Source organism: Rhinoraja longicauda, chromosome 18 (assembly GCF_053455715.1).
Source record: "Rhinoraja longicauda isolate Sanriku21f chromosome 18, sRhiLon1.1, whole genome shotgun sequence".
NCBI lineage: Eukaryota > Metazoa > Chordata > Chondrichthyes > Rajiformes > Arhynchobatidae > Rhinoraja > Rhinoraja longicauda.
The window spans coordinates 31,727,626-31,747,110 of record NC_135970.1 but is presented as its reverse complement, the minus strand read 5'-3'; the positions used below and the strand labels follow the sequence as shown (position 1 = coordinate 31,747,110).

Sequence of the window (19,485 nt, the reverse complement as noted above, 5' to 3'; positions counted from 1 at the left end):
GTCTGCGAGGCCACTGTTCCTCAAAGGAAACCAGTACCTTTTTTTGGGTCACGTTTTACATTTTAAAAGATTACATGTTGTCCATTCAATGTTTTTTAAAGTGTTTTTCACAATAAAATTGTCGCATTGTTGAGGTGAAACGGGCAGTGTTGGTGTTAATCCACTCTGCATCCCTGAACCACGCCCCAGAGTTCACTTCCATCTCAGGAATACGTCCCTGTGATGATCATATGAAAGAGTTTAACAAATGTTCTGTGTGAAGATGATTCAGAAACATTCACAAATAACAGTTGGTGAGGAAAGACAGAGGATTGCACTGCCTTTCAGCTGATTTAAAGTCTCTAAACAAAACCTGAGAATGAATGGGGGATCATCACATTGTTAAATCTGAAAAGCAGCAGTGTGTCTTTGAGTTTATTCAATCAGTAGATTGTAATAATTTTCTGTTAATATTACTTAATCTCATGATCCAAATTTGGTGATAAAGAAACTTCTTATAGTTGTGTTTTGTTCAACTTTCCATGTCATCGTGCAGTCTGTACAGTCAAGAGATTGGCATCAATGAATATCTGTGTCCAGCAATTAAAGCTACTATTTTGCAAATATGTAATGTGAGTCTTTATGTTTGTCAACAGCATTGATCAGTTGCTTAGTACTCCAGCAACCAGTACACCTACACACAAGGAACCAACCCGAAAGACCACTCATCGTAAGACTCTGACTCATCGTAAAAAAGTCGACGTTGAGAGTGATGGGTCAACAGAAGAAACCGATTCCTCTGAAAATTGACCCTTTCTGTTTTATTAATAACTTTCATTATAAAACCTTCAGTTGCACAATGTTTGAATCCCACGCTGGAGATGAAGACTCTCTATTTCTGCCATTGCTCCTGAACCAGTGCGAGGTTGTCTCCTCTACAGGTACAGGTCTATCTAGGTTGACTCAACCCACTTCCCAATGAACTTTACCCAAATGAAAAGTTAGCAACAACTTCACTTGTTCTTCTGGCGATGGAAGGTTTGTAGTGATCGCGTGGTGTATGTAAGAAATTAGTTAACGCCATTGTGCTGTGCCCCTAATCTGTTCTGTTCCTTATCAGTGAGCTACACCTTCTTGATATGAGCAAAAAGCAGAAATTATTTCTGTCCATCTACTTCGACAGAATAGTTGTGGGCAGAAATCTTGGCTCAATTTACAGGATGAGATGAAAGGTCTTTTGACTGATGGTGGAATTAATTCTCACTGTCTAAACCTAGAAACCTAGAAACAGTGATGATGCATCTCAGTCAATTTCTGGTCAAGAATCTTCTAAATATGTTGTCCATACTGAAACATAATTTGTCTTTGGGTCAAGGGAAGTAGTTGAAATGCAAAGAAATTCTTGCATTATAACTAACTCAACTACCCTGTAGTATAAATTATTTTCAGCAGTAATAATCCAAGTGTATGAACATCATAGTCAATAGTAACAGTTACAAAATAAATTATTGATGAGGACTTCTGATTTACAGTAAAAACAATCTCCTGCAAAAAAGATTGAAAGCTTTCAAGAAAGTTGCATGGTTCTCCCAGTATAGTGTAAGCTAAAAAAATAACTTTATTAAATAAAAACTAAATCTAAACAGAATAAAAAGAATCCAGTCAATTAATGCAGGCAAATAGCATTAGTCTAGTATACCAACTTGGATGGCATGGAAAAGGTGGGCCGAAGGGTCTGCTCCTGTACTGTACAGATATACATGTATACATATTGTTTACTAGAACATTGTTACATAGTTCAATGGTACATATCCTTATGGTGCATGCTGAGTTCAACATATCAACATATCAACATATCTGCTATGTTAGAGGCAGCAGTATTGAATGCATGTTTACTTCCCAAAGTTTCAGATGAAATTCCCTTCTGCAGGGAAAACCACAGCATTGTAAAGGCAAGCCATCTCTGCTCTAACATCTTAAACTGAGCTCTTAAATCATCCTGACCTCCTCATGATTGCTGGATGTTTCTGCTGTAGAACAACGTAAGATTTAGTTTATAATCATGTTGCTTCAGGGGGAAAAAGATCATTATGTATGTGTTTCACATGAAATACTCACCCAGCCATCTCCAAAATACCAACACTGTCATTTAACGATTCCCTTGGAATATCATCAAGAGAACAGTCTTTGAATGCATAATCAACGTATTTTTGAATTGTTTAACTATCAGGAGGGTATACTGTCTTTTTTTTTATTTTTATCACAAATTTACACAGGACACCAACAAACAGTACAAGACATATATAACCCCCCGTCCCCATCCCCAAGGCTCAAAAAAAAAAACCAAGTCTTTGTGTTCCAATGTTACATGTTAGCAACAGCAGCATACAAATATAAATAAATGATTATGACTGTGTAGACAATATTTTCAGTTAAAGGAAAAATCTTTAATAAAATCTATAAAAGGGTTCCAGGTCAGAACAAAGTTTCTGCGGGCCTTGCACCGTTTATACCTGATCTTTTCCAGGGGTAAAAACGAGAGCACCTCCTTTAACCACTGCAAAAAGGATGGAGCTTATTTTGACTTCCAGTTAAAAAGAATAAGCCTGCGTGCAAGCAATGATGCAAATGCTAAAGCGTTTGCATGTAAATTTGTAAGCTTACAGTTTGGGGGTGGTATTTCCAAAGATAGCTAAGTGCAAATCAGGATTTAGTCTGTCTGCAGATTTGGGAGAATACCTCAAATATATTTCCCCAGTAGCTGTTCAGAGAGGAACATGTCCAGAACATGTGTCCTACAGAGGCTGGGCTATGGCCACATCTAGGGCAGCCAGGATCTGTGATAGAAAAGATTCTGGCAAGTTTGTCTCTTGAATAATGAAGACGGTGAAGCACTTTAAATTGGATCAACCCATGGCGTATACACAGGGACGAGGTGTGTATACGAATTAAGCTCTCTCGCCACCCCTCATCAGAAAGCTCTACACCCAGGTCCCTCTCCCATGCCGTTTTTGTTTTGTCCCAGGTTATCCGTTTTAATTCCTGTATTAATTTGTAAATTGTTGAAATTGTCAAAGGGGTCCAGCTCCAGAATAGTGTCTAATTGGCTCTAAATGGACAGATGAGGAAATGAGGGAAACACTGTTTTAGCAAAGCTACGTATTTGAAGATACTTAAATAAATGAGATCTGGGTATATCATGGTTTTCAGCAAGCGTTTCAAAGGAAGTGAACATTCCGTCAGTAAACAAGTCACAAACATATACCAGTCCATTCCTATGCCAATATGAAAATGCAGTGTCCAGCATGGAGGGTGTAAAACATTGATTATTTGCCACCGGAAAAAGCCTGCTGATACCTTTCAATCCAAAATGTTTCCTGAACTGTAGCCATATTTTAAGCAAGGTTTTAACCACCGGGTTTGTCATTTGTATGTTACGATTATAAGGTAGCGAGCAGGTAATTATCGGTAGAGGATCAGATACGAGTTCCATCTGTGCCCAGTCTGTGCCCTGTTTACTCATATGAATATGTCCAATGTAATAGTTTTACAATATTTGCAGCCCAGTAGTAATAAATAAAGTTAGGCAACCCTGGACCACCTGCCTTCTTAGGAACTTCCAAGTATATTTTCTTCATCCTGGGATTTGAATTGTTCCAAATAAATGCTGAGATTAGTCTATCTAATTGCTGAAAAGTTGTCCTAGGTATAAATATGGGAATCATTTGAAAAAGATAAAGAAATCTAGGTAAAACCGTCATTTTAACGATATTGATGCGGCCTACTAATGAGAGTGGTAGTGTTGACCACTTTTTGAAGTCCTGTGTTGTTCGTTCCAATAATGATTTAAAGTTATGGCTGTATAAACCTCCCATAGTATGGGTAACTTTCATTCCCAGATAAGTAAATACATTTTTCTCAAGTTTAAATGGGAAGCTGGAGTAGTCACCGTCAGTGTGATTGATTGGGAACAGCAAGCTCTTTGAGTTATTTATCTTATAACCTGACAGGCGGCCAAAAATCTCTAATATATGCAATAGCTTTGGTATGGAGTCAGTTGGATTGGATATATATACCAGCAGATCGTCCGCGTACAGCGATACTTTATGAGATTTACCACTTCGAAAGATACCTCTGATACCATCTTCTGCCCTAAAAGCTATAGCAAGTGGTTCTATTGCCAAATCAAATAAGTAGAGAGAGGCTGCAGCCTTGTCTGCAGCCCCTGTGGAGCTGGAAGTAGTCAGAGATTATATTGTTGGTCCGCACAGCTGCCATTGGCGCAAAATATAATATTTTAATCCATAACAAGAATGATGGGCCGAAGCCAAATCTTTTGAGAACAGCAAACAAATATTGCCATTCGACACAGTCGAATGCCTTCTCGGCGTCTAAAGAAATAATTACTTCCGATTGTTCTATGGTGTGAGGTGTATACAATACATTAAGTAGGCGCCGCATGTTATAGAACGACTGCCTGCCCGGTATAAATCCAGTTTGGTCAGGGTTAATAACTTTGAAAACTACTGTTTCAAGACGGGTGGCTAAAATTTTTGTGAGGATTTTATAATCATAATTCAACAAGCTTATAGGGCAGTACAATAGTGGGTCTTTATCTTTTTTAAGTAGGACTGATATGGTTGCCTGCGACATTGTTTGAGGTAGTTTCTGTTGGCTAAAAATTTCCTGATACAACAATTTAAGTGTTGGAGCCAGTTTGATTGCAAATTCTTTGTATATTTCAATTGGGAAACCGTCTGGTCCTGGGGCTTTGTTGCTCTGCATCGATTTAATTGCTTGTAATATTTCTTCAGTTGATATTTCCCTGTCAATTTGTGTCTGGTCCTCTGTAGTAATTTCTGGGATGTGTAGGCTGTCTAAGAAGGCAGGAATACCTGGTAGATCACTGGGTAGCTCTGAAGCATAAAGGGAAAAATAAAACTGCCTAAACTGGTCATTGATGGCGTCTGGATCAGTAGTCTTTACCCCCGGCGATGTTAAAATTTCAGGAATAGTACTGGCGGCTGTGGACTGTCTGACCTGGTAAGCTAAAAGTTTTCCTGCCTTTTCTCCGTGTTCATAGAAAATCTGCTTTGATTTGAAGATTAGTTGCTCTGTTTGTCTGGTGGATTTCTCCTTGTAGAGTTCAGGTGTTGGCGAATTGGCATACAAACGGTCTATTTCCACTATACTGTGGGACAATTCTGACAGACGTTGTTTATATTTCTTCCTATCCAGTCAGCGCAAAGACTATACATGATTGCAATCAAGCCGTCCACAGTATAGACACACAGGATAAAAGGAATAAAGTTTAGTGCAAGATAAAGTCCGATCAAAGATAGCCTGAGGGTCTCCAATGAGCAAGATGAGAGGTCAGGACCGCTCTCTAGTTGGTGACAGAATAGCTCAGCTACCTGTCACTACTTCTGTCACTAATGAAATGCATGCCTAACTTTCCCTGTAAAATGAGAAGTATTGAGCTACTCCCAGCCTTTCATCATGTTAAACATGTGTGCAAAATATTTATAAAATAAAAACATATATAATCCCATCACTTCAATGACACAAAAGCAAAAAACTCTCATCGTTTCCCAGAGCTACAATCAGGGATATTTATTTGACTCCATATTAAAGTACATTTTATTTACACATGCACTGCTGTCCAAAGCTTGTGAAGACCATCAACTATTCCTGCACATTTCCATCAACTTTCAGCATCAGCTACAGTGGCACCACAATGTCATCATGTGTCATCTGTTTGAAACTAAATGTGTAGATGTTGTGCATGCCCATGAATTGTTCAATCGTATTTACCAAGGAAAATACAGAAAGCCTGGAATTAAATCTTGAAATATCCGTTATATTTCTCTTGCCTTTCTTTCCTTATCTTTTTATCTTGTTGCAACGTGTGAATTTTGAAAGGTAAAATAACTATGGACCTGGGGGTCAAGACCCTTCTTCAGAAGAAATCTGAAGAAAGGTCTCAACTCGAAACGTCACCCATTCCTTCTCTTTAGAGATGCTACCTGTCCCGCTGAGTTACTCCAGCACTTTGTGTCTATGGTTTAAACCAGCATCTGCAGTTTATCCCTACATATGACTTTGGAGCTGACTGATATCCATATGTTCGCAAATCTAATGTTATGTTTGAATTCTGTTCCAATGTAACGTTATTTCACTAACCAATATTGTGCATCGGTGAAATGTAAATGGCTTAAAAAAAGAAAACAGAATGAAATGTTTCTCTTTATAAACTCCCTCTCGTAAACCTTTCAAGACATCCCAATGCACTCTAAAGACAATGAGGCACGTTTGAAGTGTAGCCACTGGGATAATGGAGGAAGTACAACAATAAACTCCCACAGAGTTGAGTGATATAGACCAGAAGATTTGATTCAGTAATGTTGAGTGAGCATAAATATTGGCTAGGATATTGGAAATGTCTGCTCTACTAATTTTTAAGAAGGAGTCATGTTTTAAATCTATTGGAGACAACAAATGATTGACTTGTTTTAATCTGTCACCCAAAAGACAGACCCTCCTCCACTCTTGTTTACCCAAGAAGTGGGTGTAGTCTTTAAAACAGTTGCTGCTAGGTCACAGTGAGGAAGGAGGAAGCTGACAGTTACACCGAGTTGTTGCCAGCAGGATAGCAAAGTCAACCAGCAGTGAGGGAAAAGGAGAGGCAAGTGAGATGCAATGTTTATGTCTTGGCATCATGTTCAGCGCAGACATTGTGGGCCAAAGGGGCTGTTCTTGTGCTGCACTGTTCGATGTTTTCATCTTTGGTCACGGTGAGTCTTGACAATGATGTTTCCAAGAAATTACCAAACTTGCATCTGGGGAAAAATTCAGTTCAGTTTAGTTTATTGTCACGTGTACCGAGGTACAGTGCAAAGCTTTTGTTGCGTGCTAATCAGTCAGCAGAAGGACATTGCATGATTACAATCAATCCATTTGCAGCGTATAGATACATGATAAGGGAATAAACAGCGTATAGATACATGATAAAGGGAATAAACAGCGTATAGATACATGATAAGGGAATAACATTGACTGCAAGGTAAAGCCAGCAAAGTCCGTTCAAGGATAGTCCGACCAGAGAAGGTTTAAGAAATAAACACTTACTAAGAAATATAACTTTTGTGATTGGAGCTGGAATTAAACCATGGGCTGACCTTCCTTCTGCCCCACACTGGTTGAGTTACTCCAGCACTGTGTCCTTTTGTGTATCAACCAGCATCTGCAGTTCTTTGTTTCTACAACATGCAATGATAATGCTTTACTCGGTTATAGTGGACAATCGGCAATAACGGACAACATTCCCCCTCCCCCCATCCACAATCCGTTATAACGAGCATTTACTGCATATAAAATTATGAGAGGCAAAGATAGGGTACTTTATTTCCAGGGTGGAAGTGGGCATGGCTACAAGGTGAGAGCGGGGTAGGTTAAATGGAGATGTGTGGGGCAGGTTTTTGTACACAGAGGGTGGAGGGTGGAATACACTGCCAGGGGTGGTGGTGGAGGCAGAAACAATAGTGGAGTTTAACAGGCTTTTCGATAGGCACATGGATATGCAGGGATTGGAGGGAATACGGATCGTATACAGGCAGATGACATCGGTGTAACTTGGCATCATGTTTGGCACTAACATTGTGGGCTGAAGGGCCTGTTCCTGTGCTGTGCTGTTCTGTGTTCCACCCAGCCTGAACCTTTCAGCATTTCTAGCTTCAGATCGTTTCCATTGAGGGTCTAAAGTGTCCCCACTGCAAGCTTGGCTTTCTGGAGATTGCATCTGAGTGCTGGATCGAAGAGACAACGGCTGATGCATTCACCACTGGCGTGTATTGTCAACAGAGCAACTGTGCCTGGAAACAGCTTGGAACAGGTACACGTGCAGGAAGGGCCTGCAGGTGCTGGTTTAAACCGAAAAGCTTGAGTAGCTCAGCGGGTCAGGCAGCATCTCTGGAGAGAAGGAATGGGTGATGTTTTGGTTCGAGACCCTTCAGACCAGCTAGGGAAATGGGAAACGAGAGATATAGACGATGATGTAGATGATGTATCTTTCATTCATTGTTCTTTATCTCTCTATATTATCGTCTATAGCTCTCGTTTCCCTTATCCCTAACTAGTCTGAAGAAGGGTCTCGTCCCAAAACGTCACCATCCCTTTTCTCCAGAGATGCTGCCTGTCATAGAATCATAGTGATGCAGTGTGGAAACAAGTCTTTCGGCCCAACTTGCCCACACCGGCCAACAATGTCCCACCCACACAAGTCCCACCTGCCTGCGCTTGGTCTATATCCCTCCAAACCTGTCCTATCCATGTACCTGTCTACCTGTTTCTTAAACGTCGGGATAGTCCCTGCCTCAACTACCTCCTCCGGCAGCTCGTTCCATACCCCCACCACCCTCTGTGTGAAAAAGTTACCCTTCAGATTCAATTTAAATCTTTTCCCCTTCACCTTGAACCTATGTCCTCTGATCCTCGATTCACCTACTCTGGGCAAAAGACTCTGTGCATCTACCCGATCTATTCCTCTCATGATTTTGTACACTTCTATAAGATCACCCCTCATCCTCCTGCGCTCCATGGAATAGAAACATAGAAAATAGGTGCAGGAGTAGGCCATTCGGCCCTTTGAGCCTGCACCGCCATTCAATATGATCATAGCTGATCATCCAACTCAGTATCCCGTACCTGCCTTCTCTCCATACCCCCTGATCCCTTTAGCCACAAGGGCCACATCTAACTCCCTCTTAAATATAGCCAATGAACTGTCCTCAACTACCTTCTGTGGCAGAGAATTCTACAGATTCACCACTCTGTGTGAAGAAAAACTTTCTCATCTCGGTCCTAAAAGACTTCCCCCTTATCCTTAAACTGTGACGGAATAGAGACTGAGTTACTCCAGCTTTTTGTGTCTATCTTTGGGACAGGTAGTCTCTGGCAACAGGAGTGTTTCACGGTCTGGCTGCCCCAGAGCTGTCTTTAATCCTCGCACTTGCTCAGAGCTCCCTCCAGTGGCGACACCTATTTTACTACTGTCCAAAGCTCACACAATCTAACCAGAGTCGTGGAGCTGTACAACATTGAAACAGACATTCCGGCGCACCTTGTCCGTGCCGACCAAATTGCCATTCTGGGCAGGGCCGGATTAAATTTGTAGCAAAAGTAGCATTTGCTACGGGCCCCGCGCTAAATGCTTGATATCGGCATCCCACTGAGGAACACTATGTTGCGCGCACCGCTCCCCAACCACCGCGGTTAGGCTGTGTTGCCAACGTCGGGAATTACATTACTATGAGAATATAATTGGCGGCGGGGCTACGCAGACCAAGGGGCAGCCAGCGCATCACTGCCCAACCGCACAGTCTCCGGCCCTCTTACTCCACACACTTCTGGCTTCATCCAAACACCTCACTCCTCCGGAACTCTCTGCTTGAATATTGGTCATGTCTCCCCACACATCCCGACCCTCTCACTCCTCGCTCATCGGCTCTTTTCCCTCGAGTCCCCGGGCCACTTTCACCACCTCAAAGTTTTTTTGTTCCGTGCCATCTATCCAGTCAGCGGAAAGACTACACATGATTACAACCGAGCCCTGTACAGATAGATGCATGATAAAGGAATAACGTTTAGTGCGAGATAAAGTCCAGTGAAGTCCGATGAAAGATAGTGCGAGGGTCTCCAATGAGGTGGGTGGGTGGTCAGAACCGCTCTCTAGTTGGTGAGAGGACGGTTCATTTGCCTGTTAACAGCTGGGACGAAACCCTGTCCCTGAATCTGGAGGTGTGCGTTTTCACACTTTTGTGCCTCTTGCCCAATGGGAGAAGAGGGGGTGACCGGGGTGAGACTGGTCCTTGATTATGCTACATTTATCTGCGTGGTGACGGCCTGTAAAGATGCAGCATGAATCACATTGTTCTGTTCCGGGTCCTGGGGATAATTAAACACTCCAGCCTCCCGCTGGACGGTGACAGCGCCAGCGCCCCATCATTTCCCGCTTCCCTGCTCCCTCCTCCCCACACAGTGAATGATTTACACGTTTACCTTCCTTTGGCGAGGCTCAGTCTCCCGCCCCCTGCACCCGAGAGCAGGTTCGTCCTGTAGCGGGAAACACCTGCAGATGCTGGTTTACACCGGAGACAGACACTGAGTGCTGGAGTAACTCAGCGGGTCAGGCAGCATCTCTGGAGAACATGGATAAGCGACGTTTCGGGTCCCATTCCCCCCCTCACTCCTCACCCCGGGCCCCGCCGCGGTCCAGAAGCGGGTCGGCTACTGTCACACGCACAGTGGATCGGTGCAGCGCAGTGTGCCCGTGGCAGCGGCAACCCGCCCCCGGGGTTAGACCCCCACCCCCACCCCTCCTCCTCCGGCATGTGCCCCCCCCCCCCCGCACTCTTCCCATCCTCTCCACTGTGTTCTCTCCTCCACCCCTCCCCTTCATCTTTCCTCCCGTCTCCCATCTGAGCTCCCTCATACCCTGCCCCCTTCCATGATCTCCTCCTGTTACACGAACCCCCCTCCACCCCCTCTCTCCTCCCTCCACCCACCTTCCCCCCACCACCCCCCACCCTACCCCCCCAACCCCCCCCTCCACCACCCCCCAACCCCCCCTCAACCACCCCCCCCAACCACCCCCCCTCCACCTCCACCACCCCCCAACCCCCCCTCCACCCCCCAACCCCCCCTCCACCCCCCTCCCACAGTGGCGCCCCCTCACCGCCCCTACCACAGCGCGGCGCTCCCTCACTACCGCCCCTGCCACAGCGCGGCGCTCCCTCACTACCGCCCCTCCCACAGCGCGGCGCTCCCTCACTACCGCCCCTACCACAGCGCGGCGCTCCCTCACTACCGCCCCTCCCACAGCGGCGCTCCCTCACTACCGCCCCTCCCACAGCGGCGCTCCCTCACCGCCCCCCACAGCGCGGCGCTCCCTCACTACCGCCCCTCCCACAGCGCGGCGCTCCCTCACCGCCCCCCACAGCGCGGCGCTCCCTCACCGCCCCTCCCATGGTGCGGCGCTCCCTCACACGTGCGACGCTCCCTCACCGCCCCTCACACGGTGCGGCGCTCCCTCAGCACTGAAACCTACCGGGCCGCTGCCCCACACAGTGTCCGTCTCATTTGTCCCTTTCCCGGCCTGGGTGAAGTTGTGTGTGGCGCTCCTCACACTCGCCCAATCCGCCTCAACATCACTTGCTCCCCGCGCTCTGTCTGGAGCCGGGGTCGGGGTGGGCCGAATCACGGCGGTGTCCCTCACCCTCGTCCTGGTCTCTCCCTCCCCCTCCTCCACCCCCTCCCCCTCCCCCCCCCTCCCCCTCCTCCTCCCCCCCCCCTCCTCCTCCCCCCCCCCTCCTCCTCCCCCCCCCCCCCATCCCCTCCCACCCCCCTATCCCCTCCCACCCTCCCCCTCTCTCTCACTAACATTCTCTTACTCCCTCTCTCTTTCCCTCTCACTCTCTCCCCCCTCTCTATCTCTCTCCCTCCCCTCTATCTCTCCCCCCTCTCTTCCCTCTTCCCCCTCTTTTTGTCTCCCCACCCCCTCTCCCTCTATCCTCTCACACCCCTCTCTCCCCCCCCCCTCTCTTACCCCCCCCCCTCTCTTACTCCCCCCCCCCCTCCTCTCACCCCCCCACCCTCCTCTCTTACCTCCCTCCCGTCTCTCCTCTCTCCCCCCTTTCTATCTCTCTCCGTGACCGCAGCCACGATTTGAAAGTCCGCCTGTTGGTTTCGTATGAGGTTCGGGCCAAGAAGCCGCTCCCGGGCGGGAGTCGCTGTCACTCGGCGGCACAACTGCGACGCTGCCCGCCCTCTCTCTCTCTCTCTCTCTCTGCCCCCCCCTACCCCCAGCGCTAGAGTCCGGCCGCCATCCCTCCACAGCGTCCCGGTTTGTCCCACCGTGACACCGGGTCGGTGCCAGGGTCCGTAGCCCGCCTGGTCACCGGGGTCAGTCCTCGCTGTGGAAAACTGTAGTCCGGCCTCTCCCGGGACAGGAACTCCTTGTGAAAGTGAAAGTCTGAATGTCTCTCTTGGACAGACTTGGGACTCTGGGTTTGTCTGTTTGCACGATTATTGTTTGTTTGTTTTATGTGAATGTAAGTATATGTGAATATATGTGTTTGTGTTGTATTCTTCACACACACACTTACATACATGTGTACATACATATGTGTACTCATAATACTCAACTTTTTTCGTCTTATCTTGTTTACAGAGTAGTATGTTTACATACATGTGCACATACATATATATACATACCTGTATACATACATATGTGTACACATAATACTCAACTTTTTTCGTCTTATCTTGTTTACAGAGTAGTATGTTTACATACATGTGCTGCTGCATTGCTCTGTTTGGGACATGTGACAATAAAGCACTCTTGACTCAAAATGCTTAAGTAACTCAGCGGGAGAGGCAGCATCTGTGGAGAGAAGGAATGGGTGACGCTTCGGGTCGAGACCCTTCTTCAGACTGATGTCCCGGGAAGGGGGCGGTACAGAGATAAAATGTCAGCAGAAAGATAACACATGATTACAATCGAGCTATTCACAGGATAAGGGAATAACGTTTAGAGGGCCCAGGCTTAAGGTGAGGGGGGGGGAGATTGAAGAGGGACCTCAGGGACAACTCTTTCACAGGGGGTAGTCCTTCTGGAATGAGCTGCAGGAGCAAACGGATACTATTACGAGTTTAAGATATTAGGGTAGATGCATGAACAGGAAAGGTGTAGAGGGACACGGGCCAAATGCCGGCAAATGTGACGACCACAGTATGCCAAGTAGGTCGGCGTCGACAAGTTGGACCGAACTTGATCATGAGTGATAGGAGCAGAATTAGGGCATTCAGCCCATGAAGTCTACTCCGCCATTCAATCTTGGCTGATCTATCTCTCCCTCTCAACCCCATTCTCCTGCCTTCTCCCCTTAACCCCTGGCACCTCTATAAATCAAGAATCTATCTATCTCTGCCTTCAAAATACCCACTGACTTGGCCCCCACAGCTTTCTGTGGCAAAGAATTCCACAGATTCACCACCTTCTCACCAAATAAATTCCTCCTCATCTCCTTTCCAAAAGAACGTCCTTTAATTCTGAGGGTGTGACCTCTGGACCTAGACTCTCCCACTCGTGGAAACATCCTCTCCACATCCACTCTATCCTGGCCTTTCACTATTCTGTCAGTTTCATGATGTACAGTCCAGTGATTATACAACTTCTGGAAGCTCTAAGTGTGATAATTAGTGCCCCCTGACGGGGACTGTGTGTGTAGGGATTGTAGGGTTGTGTGTAGGGATTGGTCCTGCACACCTCTCCAACCCCCCCCCCCCCCCTCCATGGAGGTAAGTTGTTTCAGAGCAGAGGTGACAGACGGCGCCGTTCCTGCCCCTCCCTGTGCCGGGCCGGGTCAGGAGTTGTGTTTAGCTGACTTGTTGCCGGGTGAGAATCAGAGCTCATACCGCCCGCGTCCCGGGGACAGGCAAACGTGCGAACAGCAGCACACACGGTATCTCGGAGATTTTTAAAGACCCAAAGCCGTGCAGGGGAACGGAGAGAATTTTCCCAGAACGTCCAAACACATTCCTGGACTAAAATAGCAGCGGACAGATACAATCAGCCCGGCATGTGTCCTCTCCCATCTTTCCCAGGCTCGTGGATAACTTCCCGTGTCGAGAATGATTTACACAGCCCAGGCTCGGCGTTTCCCAAGCACTTGGAACATGGGGGAGACTGTGGGAGGAGGAAGTCACTCTCATGTCCTCTAGATGACCCGAACCAGGTCCAACCCTGGCGCCAGCGGCAGCTGCCTCCGTGTCACCAGGGAAGGGGTATGCTGCCTGGTATTGTTTGTGTGTGGGAAGGGACTGCAGATGCTGGTTTACACCAAAAATAGACACAAAGTGCTGAAGTAACTCAGCGGGTCAAGCAGCATCTCTGGAGAAACCTTGTGAACTCTCAGACTCGGACACGGAAGATGGGTCCCGACCCGAAATGTCACTTATTCATGTTCTCCAGAGATGCTGCCTGACCCGCTGAGTTACTCCAGCACTCTGTGAAACATAGAAACAAGGTGCAGGAGTAGGCCATTCGGCCCTTCGAGCCTGCACCGCCATTCAATATGATCATGGCTGATCATCCAGCTCAGTAACCTGTACCTGCCTTCTCTCCATACCCCCTGATCCCTTTAGCAAAAAGGGCCAAATCTAACTCCCTCTTAAATATAGCCAATGAACTGGCCTCAACTACCTTCTGTGGCAGAGAATTCCACAGACTCACCACTCTCTGTGTGAAGAAATGTTTTCTCATCTCGGTCCTAAAAGACTTCCCCTTATCCTTAAGCTGTGACCCCTGGTTCTGGACTCCCCCAACATCGGGAACAATCTTCCCGCATCTAGCCTCTCCAACCCCTTAAGAATTTTATATGTTTCTATAAGATCCCCCCTCAGTCTTCTAAATTCCAGCGAGTACAAGCCTAGTCTATCCAGTCTTTCTTCATATGAAATCCCGCCATCCCAGGGATCAATCTAGTGAATCTTCTCTGTACTCCCTCTAAGGCAAGAACGTCTTTCCTCAGATTAGGAGCCCAAAACTGGACACAATACTCCAGGTGCGGTCTCACCAAGGCCCTGTACAACTGCAGTAGAACCTCCCTGCTCCTAAACTCAAATCCTCTTGCTATGAATGCCAACATACTATTCGCTTTCTTCACTGCCTGCTGCACCTGCACGCTTGCTTTCAATGACTGGTGCACCATGACACCCAGGTCACGTTGCATCTCCCCTTCTCCTAATCGTTCACCATTCAGGTAATACTCTGCTTTCCTGTTCTTGCCGCCAAAGTGGATAACCTCACATTTATAGTGGATAACCTCACATTATAGTGGATAACCTCACATTATAGTGGAAAATATCACCTATCCATGTTCTGAGTGCAAAATTAGAGCACATGGTATTGGGGGTAGGGTATTGACATGGATAGAGAACTGGTTGGCAGAAAGGAAGCAAAGAGTAGGAATTAACGGGTCATTTTCAGAATGGCAGGCAGGCAGGGTGCCGCAAAGCTCGGTGCTGGGAACCCAGTTCTTTACAATATATATTAGCGATTTAGTCTAGGGAATTAAATGTAACATCTCTAAGTTTGTGGATAACACAAAGTGTGTGCTGCGAGGAGGATGCTGTGAGGCTGCAGGGTGACTTTAGTTTAGTTTAGTTTCGAGATGCAGCACAGAAAACAGGCCCTTTAGCCCTCCAGGTTCGCGCTGACCAGCGATCCCCGCACATTAATACCATCCTACACCCACTAGGGACAATTTTTAAATTTACAAGCCAATTAACCTACAAACCTGTACGTCTTTGGAGTGTGGGAGGAAACCGAAGATCTCAGAGAAAACCCTCGCAGGTCAAGGGGAGAACAGGGTGCAACGAGACCTGGGTGTCCTTGTACATCAGTCACTGAAAGTAAGCATGAAGGTACAGCAAACCGTGAAGAAAGCCAATGGCATGTTGGCCTTCATTGTGATAGGATTTGAGTTTGGGAGCAAGGAGGTCCTACTGCCGCTGTACAGGGCCTTGGTGAGACCGCACCTGGAGTATTGTGTGCAAATTTGGTCTCCTAATTTGAGGAAGGACAATATTGGTACTGAGGGAGTGCAGGTTAATTCCCAGGATGGCGGGACTGACATATGATGAAAGAATGGGTGGAATGGGCTTGTATTCGCTGGAATTTAGAAGGATGAGAGGGAATCTTACAGAAACATATAAAATTAGAGGATTGGACAGGCTAGATGCAGGAAAAATGTTCCCGATCTTGGGGGAGTCCAGAATCAAGGGTCACAGTTTAAGAATAAGGGGTAGGCCATTTAGGACTGAGATGAGGAACAACTTTTTCACCCAGAGATTTATGAATCTGTGGAATTTTCTGGAATGCAGTGGAGGCCGATTCACTGGATGTGTTCAAGAGAGAGTTCGATTTAGCTCTTAGGGCTAACGGAATCAAGGGATATGGAAAGCCGGAACGGGGTACTGATTTTGGATGATCAGCCATGATCATATTGAATGGCGGTGCTGACTCGAAGGGCCGAATGACCTACTCCTGCACCAATTTTCTATGTTTCTTCAGAGATGCTGCCTGACCCGCTGAATTACTCAAGCACTCTGTGAAACGTCACCTATCCATGTTGTCCAGAGATGCTGCCTGACCCGCTGAGTTACTCCGGCATTCTGTTTATCTTCAACATTGCTGGTGGTGTACACATCCCTCTGATCCTTCTGAATCTCGACTACACTTCTTCCCATCCTGCTTCCTGCAAAGACTCTATTCCCTACTCCCAATTCCTTCGTCTACGTCGCATCTGCCCCCAAGGTGAGGTGTTTCATACTCGAGCATCTGAGATGTCCTCATTCTTTAGGGAACGGAGGTTCCCCTCTTCCATCATAGATGAGGCCCTCACTCGTGTCTCCTCTGTACCCCGCACCTCCACCCTTCTCTCCCTCCCCTAGTCACAACAGAGACAGAGTCCCCCTAGTCCTTACCTTCCACCCAATCAGCCATCGCATACAACACATAATCCTCCGAGATTTCCGCCACCTCCAACGGGATTCCACATTTTCCCATCTCCACCCCTTTCTGCATTCCGCTGAGACCGTTCGCTCCGCAACTCCCTGGTTAACTCATCACTTCCCACCCAAACCACCCCTTCCCCAGGTACCTTCCCCTGCAACCGCAGAAGATGCAACACCTGTCGCTATACCTCCTCCCTCGACTCTATCCAGGGACCCCGACAGTCCTTCCAGGTGACGCAGAGGTTCACTTGCGCCTCCTCCAATCTCATCTACTGTATCTGTTGTTCAAGATGGGAACTCTTCTACATCGGCGAGACCAAAATGCAGACTGGGCGATCGTTTTGCGGAACACCATCGCTCAGCCCGCATGAAACAACCTGATCTCCCACTTTAATTCTCCTTCCCATTCCCACACAGACCTTAACCAGTCTGAAGAAGGGTCTCGACCCGAAACGTCACCCATCCTTCTCTCCAGAGATGCTGCCTGACCCGCTGAGTTACTCTAGCATTTTGTGTCTGTCTTCATTCAGTGGGTGGTGGGTGTGTGGAACGAAGAGGTAGTTGAGGCAGGGACTATAACATTGTTTAAAAGACACAGACAGGTACATGGACGGTTTAGCGCGATATGGGCCAAACGTGGCACTGGTGTCGATGAGGCACGTTGGCCAGCATGGGAGAGAGGGGCCGAAGGGCCTGTATCCGTGCTGTGGGAGCTTGGGGCTGGGACACTGAGAGGAGGGGCAGACTGGAGGGGCCGAGCGTCCTCTCGCTGCTGTCCCCGCTCTGAATCCCAGGGAGGGCGGGAGCGGGTCTGCGGGCCCGCCCGACCCGCCGCCCCCGTCGCCGTCAGCACTCGGCTCCCGCCGCCCCCGCCTCCGTCAGCACTCGGCCCTCGCCGCCCGACCCGCCGCCCCCGCCGCCCCCGCCTCCGTCAGCACTCGGCTCTCGCCGCCCGACCCGCCGCCAGCGCTCGGCCGTACTCGGCTCTCAGCGTTCGGGCGGACTCGGCTCTCCCCGCCCGCCAGCGCTCGGCTCCGACCGCTCGGCTCTCCCCGCCCGCCAGCGCTCGGCTCCGACCGCTCGGCTCTCCCCGCCCGCCAGCGCTCGGCTCCGAGCGCTCGGCTCTCCCCGCCCGCCAGCGCTCGGCTCCCCCGCCCCACCCCGCTCGGCGGTTCTCGGGCGGACTCGGCTCCCTCCGGCCGCCGCTCCACTCGGCCCCGCTCGGCGCTGCGATCGCGGAGGGCGGCGAGGCGGCTGATAGGCGACCGAGCGGCCCGGGAGCGCCTCGACCCTCGGCGGCGAGAGGTGAGAGCGAGCCGGGGCCCGGAGCGCGGGGCCCGGGGGAGGGAGCAGCGCGGGGCCGCGGGTCATGGCGCGGCGTGAGGCCTACTGCGCCCGGGCGGGGCGGCCGCGTTCACCCTGCGGCCGGGGCCAGGCTGAGGGGAGCCCGGGCTGGGAGACTCCAGGCCTCAGGTCTAGGCTCGGCCCAGCCCAGGGTCGCGGCTCCTCGGCCTCCAGGCCCCGGCCTCAGGCACCAGGACCTCGGCTTTGAACCCACGGCCCAGTTCCAGGCCCGGGGTCCATGTTCCAGGCCCTCATCCCTGGCACTTCTCAGACTCTGCCTTCCTTCCCCAGCCCTCCCCCACGGTTGCAGCTCCCGACGGGCCTCTGTGAGACTGTGTGAAGAGAGTTTATTCCTGGGAGCTCTATTTAATTTGCAGAGATCTCCTGAAAATTTACCCCAAGGCTGCATCCAAAGATCTTTCAAAAGTAATTTTGAAAGTGAGGGAACAGTAATGATTAGGCTGGTGAAGCAATGGTTTAAGACGAGGAACTGAACGGGTTGGCCGAATGGCCTGTTTCCATCTTGTATATTCTACATGATATAACCTACAATCATCCTCTAAGATCAAAATCGTGCTGCACAAGGGGAATGGTTGCCATAACCCTATTTCTTTCTTACCATCTCTCAAAATAATACTTCACAATTCTCCTTTTCAAAGATTCATTGTATTCCCCGTTGAAAATTACTGGTAACTGAGAGATAAAAGAAGCATAAGAAGTAGGCCATCAGGACTCTTGAGCCTGCTCAACATTCAACAAGATCACAGATGATCTGTTTCTTCACAGACCCAGAAATCCCTCAGTCTGTCGTTTGGATTTTTTCAAAAAGCGAAGGTAGACAAAACACTGGAGTAACTCAGCGGGACAGGCAGCATCTCTGGAGAGAAGGAATGGGTGACGTTTTGGGTCAGGACCCTTCTTCAATAAGCCAGACTTGCAGCCCAAAAGTGTAGAGAAGTGTAAAGATCCATTTGATTAAGACATTTCTTCTCATTTCGATCCAAACTGGCTTGTCCTTTATTGTCAAGACTACCCCATGGTTTTATATCCTCAGCGAAGGAAACATTTTCTTCATGTCAAGCCTGGTAAGAAGTTTGAATGTTTTTGATGTAGTCACCACACATTCTTCAAAACATGAGATAATAGAAACTGATACGACCCAGTCTCTCAGCATTGGACAGACCTGTCATCCCAGAACCATTCTGAGATGTTGCACTCTTGTAGAAATCTACGTTTCCTTTCTTGCAGATGGAAGTCTGTGACATAGAAAATAGGTGCAGGAGGAGGCCATTCGGCCCTTTGAGCCAGCATCACCATTCATTGTGATCATGGCTGATCATCCACAATCAGTAAACTGTGCCCAACTTCTCCCAAAATCTACTGATTCCACTAGCCCCGAGAGCTCTATCTAACTCTCTTAAATTCTTCCACTGACTTGGCTTCCACTGCCCTCCGTGGCAGACAATTCCACAAAGACCAGTGGTGTTCTGCAGGCATCTGCGTTAGGACCTCTGTGATATATGTAAACAACTTGAGTGTAAATGTAAATGGGTTTGTTGATAATTTTGCAGATTTTACCAAAATTGG

The 19,485-nt window shown here is 48.1% G+C and overlaps 2 protein-coding genes and 1 long non-coding RNA gene across 4 annotated transcripts in view; 2 read left to right on the top strand and 1 right to left on the bottom strand.

The window, feature by feature from the left end:
* Positions 1-6,187, top strand: part of cstpp1 (centriolar satellite-associated tubulin polyglutamylase complex regulator 1) — a 129,329-nt gene extending 123,142 nt beyond the window's left edge. The window contains exon 9 of the mRNA XM_078415466.1: positions 636-6,187. Within this exon, the coding sequence (XP_078271592.1) occupies positions 636-789 (154 nt within the window). The 3' untranslated portion in view covers positions 790-6,187. The remainder of the gene's footprint in view (positions 1-635) is intronic.
* On the bottom strand, positions 5,413-10,242 carry LOC144602394 (uncharacterized). The gene is made up of 3 exons (XR_013548441.1): positions 10,036-10,242; positions 7,108-7,238; positions 5,413-6,818 (listed from the first exon to the last, which is right to left on the bottom strand). It is a non-coding gene; the product is annotated as an uncharacterized LOC144602394 (long non-coding RNA).
* A 7,457-nt stretch (positions 10,243-17,699) lies between these two features.
* phrf1 (PHD and ring finger domains 1) overlaps positions 17,700-19,485 on the top strand; it is a 62,088-nt gene continuing 60,302 nt past the window's right edge. The window contains exon 1 of one of the 2 annotated variants that reach the window (XM_078415459.1): positions 17,700-17,859. The gene's annotated coding sequence lies outside the window, so the exon portion shown is untranslated. Of the gene's footprint in view, positions 17,860-18,911; positions 18,984-19,485 lie in introns of those variants that run through there. The other variant, XM_078415460.1, reaches the window with a different exon arrangement.